Source organism: Micropterus dolomieu, linkage group LG14 (genome assembly GCF_021292245.1).
Source record: "Micropterus dolomieu isolate WLL.071019.BEF.003 ecotype Adirondacks linkage group LG14, ASM2129224v1, whole genome shotgun sequence".
Taxonomy (NCBI): Eukaryota; Metazoa; Chordata; class Actinopteri; order Centrarchiformes; family Centrarchidae; genus Micropterus; species Micropterus dolomieu.
Window position 1 is genome coordinate 5362382 of NC_060163.1, and position 7130 is coordinate 5369511.

The 7130-nt window shown below is 39.7% G+C and overlaps 1 protein-coding gene across 8 annotated transcripts in view; it reads left to right on the plus strand.

The window, feature by feature from the left end:
• The window catches only part of abcc3 (ATP-binding cassette, sub-family C (CFTR/MRP), member 3), a 61034-nt gene that overhangs the window by 20183 nt on the left and 33721 nt on the right, over positions 1-7130 (plus strand). For 7 of the 8 annotated variants that reach the window (XR_006827988.1, XR_006827989.1, XM_046068053.1 and 4 more), the window contains exons 4-7: positions 2086-2223; positions 4215-4340; positions 4632-4693; positions 5321-5458. Coding sequence is in view for 6 of the 8 variants with exons in the window: in XM_046068053.1 (XP_045924009.1) it covers positions 2086-2223; positions 4215-4340; positions 4632-4693; positions 5321-5458 (464 nt within the window). In the remaining 2 variants the exon portion in view is untranslated. Of the gene's footprint in view, positions 1-2085; positions 2224-3784; positions 3894-4214; positions 4341-4631; positions 4694-5320; positions 5459-7130 lie in introns of those variants that run through there. The other variant, XM_046068052.1, reaches the window with a different exon arrangement.

Consider the following 7130-nt stretch of genomic DNA (forward strand, 5'->3'; position numbering starts at 1 on the left):
GCTATATTTCTAAGTTGATAAAAACATGATTGAACAAGCTTTGTGGTGTGCTGCTCGAAATTTAAATTACTATCAAACCAAACACCAAGGTTCTTTGCCACAGGCTTAATGTGATTTACTAGGGAACCAGCAGATGGCAGTATTTGTTTTGCCATCTGCTGGGACCCGATGACCAGGATTTCTGTTTTGTCTGAGTTCAGCTGGAGGAAATTATTTGACATCCATTTTTTTACTTCACAAAGGCAGTTGTTAAGTGAACTCAGCATTCCAGGGTCTGTGGATCTGACGGGCAAGTATATTTGTGTGTCATCAGCATAAATATGAAAAGAAATGCCATGTTTATGGATAATATGTCCAAGGGGAAGCAGATACAAGCAAAACAAAATGGGTCCTAAGACCGACCTGATCCCTGAGGCACACCATATTTAACTGGACAGAACGAAGAGACATAGTTGTTTACAGACACGCAAAACTTCCTATTTGACAGATATAGAGATATGTCCACGTTCCTGTTACACAGGAAAAATAACATTTCTTGTCCTCCTTCTCAGAAACTAAATGTTTTAACCATTTTGTTGTTGTGACTGTTGGCATATAATTACTGCTGGAATCAATGTTAATGCACTTTTAGGGCACATTTACATTGGCTATTGAATCTAAATCAGTCAACAGTTGCTAATATGTTTTTGTTTAACCAAAACCAGCTGAATAGATCTGAGATCTGCTCCATTAAAACTGCTTTGGTTCATATTCAGTCAGAACGCAGTCACTTTTCACTTTCACTTGCACTGAAAGGAAATAAGTAAGTGCCTGTTACAGTAACATCCGTAGGCAGGAAAATGTGAGCAATAAAATGCCTCACAATAAAAATGGGAGAGGGAAGCATAAAAATGAAAAAATCACGCAGCAGGTTCAATAATAAAAGTTTTAGGTTGCTTGTCTCAGACTGGGCTGAAAACATGAGAGAGTGTTTAAATGAAAGCCTTTGAGGCCTCCAACAACTTTTCAAAAGCTTAAAAATGGTCAAATGGAACAAGCAGGTTCAGAGGAGTGGGCAGGACTGTGAGTAGTAATGATTCTTGATTTGCAAGGAATTCCTGCAATGTTCTGAAAAAGCCAAATAAAGTTATTAAAATAATTTTGGCCTTAGCGTGGTCTGTAGGTTGGTCCATGGCTGGATTGCCATAAAATCGTATACAGAAGTTTATGGTGCGCAGAGGACAAATCCAATTACTTGTTTTATCTGAAGTTTCATCTAGTGCCACCACCAGTGCCATCAGCATAAATCAGATCGATTGGCACAACATTTATGGTTCCCAAACGAGGAATCCTAATAAGCTTTGGTGATTCGCTGATATTTTGTCTAGCACCACCAGCATTTTTGATTCAAAGTGAAATGTCTCAACAAATTTGGGATAGATTGCCCCCTTCTGTGCTGTGTCTAAGCTGACTGTAGCCTCTGTGTCCCAAATCCATACTACATACTAATTCTAAAGAGTATTAACTGCACACTGATCGTCATAGTTATAGTTGTGGATTTGGGACACGCCACTTGTCTTGTTTAACGATAGATCATAGATCATAGATCATCATTTCCTGTCAGAAGCCGCTTTCACACAGTGGTCCCACAATAAATGCGGAAAGAATGTAACCCCTCAAATCTGACCCTTCTTTTCAGCTCTGTACATTTCATACAGCGCAGCAAGCCAGCATATTAGCGTAATAATCCTGGAAAATAAGACTGTCTGAAAGTGCATAGAGACATGCCAGTGTTTTTGGTGACCCTATGTACTGGCAGCGTAGCACTAAGAAGACTGAAAGCATTCAGTTAGAGCAACAAACTTGAGGAGAGCTTGTCCATAATTCTCCCGAGGGTTATGTCGGGTTACAGAAAAGCCTGAAAAGTCCTGGGGCAACCCGTCTAACCCTCTGATGGAGGAACAGTCAGCATGTAAGACTGACCCAGTCAGACTGTGGCTTACCTTACGTGCCCTCAGTAATCTAACTCGCTCTCTCTTTGACCCCCCCACCCCCATTCCTTTTTCCTCTCTCCGTGTAATGTCCCCCTCCCTCCTCCTCTCTCAGCTGTTGGCCACGTTTTTGATCCAGTTTGAGAGGTTACGTGGGGTTCAGTCCTCAGGGGTCCTCTTTATCTTCTGGTTCCTGTCTGTGCTGTGTGCCATCGTGCCTTTCCGCTCCAAGATCCTGCAGGCCTCCAGCCAGGTGAGAACACGCCGTAGCCCTCAAATGCCTTTTACATGTCTGTCCATCTTCTCTGCCTGGTGCCCCTTCATCTTCCCTCCTCACCATCTCCCTCCCATCCTTGTCTCCTTACCTACTTGTACTTCATGTTGTCTTTGCACATGTTCTTGTATCCCATTTTCTTTACTCCTCTGCGTCGTAGTCTGTCTAGTCTTAGTCTCACTGCTCTTGATGTTTAAGAACACTTGATCAGTGAACTCTGCCCCCCCACTCCTGTTGTCTTAGGAGTTAGTTTGGAGCTTACAGTGAATGGAGGTTTTGAAGGGGTCAGCACAGGGTACCACTAACACTGGAGAGCAAATAGTAGGCCTGTTGTTCCTAGCGTACTTATCTCACCTCTGGTGCTGCACAGCTCAACAACAGGCCTGCAAGAATCAAGAAGAATCAACCCTGGAGGCTACAAAAAAGACTGTGTATGGTGTAAGATTGGAGAAAGGATACACAGAAGCAGACAATGTGGAAAAATAAAGGAGAAAATGTATCCTGATCTATCCATTGGGATTGATACAGCACAGTTTTTGAAAAATACCACTGACCCAGATGACAACTTGGCTAGCTGCTGAGAATTATGGCTTTCCAGGACTGTAGAGCTTTAATCTACTAGAATTACTAGACTTCAAAATAAGCTCCCATTTTCTTTTATGAGCAAAGTGATCAGTAACATATTAAACAACAAAAGTGTTGTTTTCCAGCAAAAATCGGTTACCTCAAAGCTGCTGAAATCAATGGCAGACCATTCTCTCCTTCTTCACAGTTCCTGGAGTTCAGCACGTTTCAATGTGCCGGTGTATAGAACTCCTGTGCAAAAGCACTTACACCACCGGTTGCTGATTGGCTGGTACAATGTTATGTGGCAAGGTCCACACCACTCTCTTGCTTTCCATTTACAGACCCTCAGCTGTGTAGGAAAAAACTGATTTTTTTCTCAGAGCACACACAAAATGGAGAGCTAGCAAACAGTGAGGAAATATATGCTGAATTTAACAAATAATTGTATTTCTTAACAATCACTTTCTATTCTTTTAACATGTTTACATCGTTAAATATTCATGTTGTGTGTGAAGGATAATGTCTATGACCTCAGAGGTTCTTTCTGACAATTTGAATTTATTCCTCAAAGCTTTTAGCTCTTTTTTGCTTACACCAAAAATAACTCAAAACAAAAAATATACAGTGGTGTGAAAAAGTACCCCCTTCCTGTTTTCTTTTTCATGTTTGTCACACAGAAATGTTTCAAATCATCAAACAAATATTATACAAAGATAACACAAGTAAATGTTTTTAAATGAAGGTTTTTATTGTTAAGGGACAAAAATCCAAACCTACATAGCCCTGTGTGAAAAAGTGATTGCCCCCCTGTTAAAACATAAATCAACTGTGGTTCATCACATCTTTGGAAAGCTGAGTTCAATTTCTCTAGCCACACCCAGGCCTGATTATCCACACTTGTTCTCAATCAAGAAATCACTTAAATAGGACCTGGCTGACAAAGTGAAGTAGACCAAAAGATCCTCAAAGCACTTTTTCACACCACTGTACCTTATTGATTACTTTTTGTGGTCATCGTCCTCATGCAGCAGGCAGACAGACATGTCGGCAGGCCTTCAGTTTGTCAGAGTGACTGATAAATGGTCTGTACTTGTATATCGCCTTTCTAGTCTTTTGACCACATTCACACTGATGTTCAGACATCAGTTGCTCCAGTGGCATGCGACCTCTGACATGTATAGCAATTGTAAGTCGCTTTGGATAAAAGCGTCAGCTAAATGAATAAAAATGGCACTGACCAGGGTTAACATCACCTGCTAAAAATTAGCATCAACATCGCATTGTTAATGTCAGCATTTAGCTGAATGTAGAGCTGTGTACAGCCTCACAGGGCCACAAGGCTGACAGGGGATTGTAACTGTATGTCTCAACTCATCTGTGTGTGTCCTTGTTTTACCTTTCAGAACGAAGTGACCGACAAACTGCGATTCACCACGTTCTACTTCTACTTCAGCATGGTGGTCTGTGAGCTGATCCTCTGCTGCTTCAATGAGAAACCTCCTCTTTTCTCCAGTGTTGTCACAGACCCTGTGAGTTATACACCCTGCTGTTGTATCCACTCAGAATCCATACAGCAATGTGTGTGTGTGTGTGTCTGTCTATGTCTATATATATATATATAGAACATCATTTTGCTGCTGGCATTGCATATTCAGTGTTCTGAAAGTCTGAGGTTGCTCTGTGCTCCTTAAAGCAGGTCACACACTCATTCACTCACACAGAGAACACCGTTGTTACTGGCTGCACACAGAAGTGTGTCCTCCTTATCCTTGTTTAACCTCTCTTGGCGATTTTCTGCACATTTTTCTATTTCTTCTCAGAATCCTTGTCCTGAAACCACTGCAGGTTTTCTCTCCACCATGACGTTTTGGTGGTTCACGAGGTGAGTGTCAGCCACTGCACCCAACATCCACTCTTGTATATATGGTGGTTTGCTTTAGAAATAAATACAAGTAGTTACAGTACATGGGAATCTTTTGTATGGAGCATCAAGCTCTTTAATATTAAATTAATAAAAAAATTAATTATGCTACGCTTATACTTTTAACCAATTTGACCATGTTTTAGATGATTGTCAGCCTTCGTCTCACACCAGATGTTCTTTTAATGTCTGTTACTGTTATGTACAAAGACGAAGTCACTCTTTTTCTGATAGAAGTACAGCATCTCCTTTCTGTTGTCTTCTGTAATGCCGGAAAATGCATCAAGGCAGTTTCCGGGGAAATCTGATTCACTAGTATAATGATGATTAGTAAATGCAAGAAACTCAATTAAGTGTCTTTGTGAATAGCACTCCTATTGAGTTGTCTCTGAGATAAAGATTTTTTGTTTAAGAATCATATTTTGTCCAGAGAAAGAAACAAACATAAGAAAACATTCTGACAGCGAGTCAGGAAGACCGGTGTAGGCTGACAACCCTTATGTCTCATGTCTTTACAGTAATTGCACTTGTTAGTGTTGAATTACTTAATGTACCATATGAAATTAAACTGCCATTTCTCTCTCTCAGTATGGCCATTAAAGGCTACAAAATGCCCCTGGAGGACAAAGATCTTTGGTCTCTGAACCAGCGCGACAGCTCCAAAGTTATGGTGCCCAAACTCCTCAATGAGTGGGAGAAGGAACAAGCCAAAGCCAAAGCAAAGAGGTACGTTTGTAAAAGAAGGCGGGAGGATGTATTATTAACTTCACAAATATTCAGTGCAAGCTTTGCTTTTTGTTTTTAAGTAAATCTGTGTCACTTATATAAGCTTTACTTGGTGTTTCAGTATATAAAAAGTAGGGCTGAACAATTTTGGAAAATAATCTAATTGCGATTTTATTTACCAATATTGCGATTAAAATGTGATAAAATTTTAAGCTCTTTACCTTCTGTATTATTCTAAATAGACAAGCAGTAAATCAGTGTATAGCATGACCAACAAAATATTAGATAGAACTGTTCTACCTTGTGTTATGATGAATTAGGTACAATTATTATTATGAGCAATGGTGGAGAAGATATATCAAATTATAATAATATGAGAAAGATAATTTGAGTCACGTCATGGCAAGTATGAAATAATATCATCAGGTCTGCCTACCTACAGACCACAAGAAACTAAGTTCACCACAGTGGGTTATACAGTAAGTGCTCAATACAAAACACACAGTCCACCCACCAATTAATGAGTCCTTATCTCAGTTCAGATCTCCTAGGAGTATAGTTTCTATATCCCAGTAAGAAAACCAAAAATACCAGCGAAAATAAAACCAAGTGTCGCCTCTCGTTTTTAATAACGTTAGACAAGCTTAGTAATTCTCCGGCAACACCGGAGTTCCCCTGCAGCCTGCAATGCTGGTAAGCGGCGCACTGGCTGTAACCAGGCTGTAGCTTGGGACAGACTGGGCCTCTTTCAGACTTGCAAGTTTGGTGTGAAAAAAATAAAAAATAAAAAAAAAATAAATAAAAAGTTTGGTGTGAAACGCCAAGGTACAGCGTGACTGCTTTCCTCTTGGGTGTCATGTGACCAGAGTGTAACCGCAGCCTTTGCGATTAGAAAATCTCGTTTTAGTACATCACGATAATATTGCAAATTATTAATCATAATTAATAATAATTAATCGTTCAACCCTAATAAAAAACAATGTTTACATACAAAGACAGTAGATTATTGAGAGGAATTAGAAGGAAACCAGAGAACTGCTGTAGCCTGGATACTTCAAACTGCTTAGTAATCAGATTTATACGCTACCATATTTTGGAAAGTGTATTATAATAATAATAATCCTTATTTGTAGAACACTTTTCAAAAACAAGTTACAAAGTGCTTTAACAAGTGTAAAGAATAATACAAAAAAGATAAGAGCATGAAAATTTAATATAAAATTAGTAAAATACAATAAAATAAAAGGGATAAAATAAGATAAGTCAAATAAGATCGGGAAAAGCTCTCCTATAAAAGTATGTTTTAAGAAGGGACTTAAAAGAGTTCACTGACTCAGCCGACCTGATTTCCTCAGGCAGGCTGTTCCAGAGCCTCAGGGCCCTGACAGAAAACGCTCTGTCCCCTTTAGTTTTCAGTCGAGACTCTGGAACAGACAACAGACCTCTGCCCGAGGATCTCAAGGTACGTGCTGGTGCGTATGGGACTAAAAGGTCAGAAATATAACAAGGCGAGAGGCCATGAAGAGCTTTAAAAGTGATCAATAGAATTTTAAAGTCAATTCTAAAACATACTGGGAGCCAGTGTAATGAAGCTAAAATAGGAGTAATGTGGTCATATTTCTTTGTTCTGGTTAAAAGCCTGGCAGCTGAGTTCTGGACAGTCTGGAGTCGA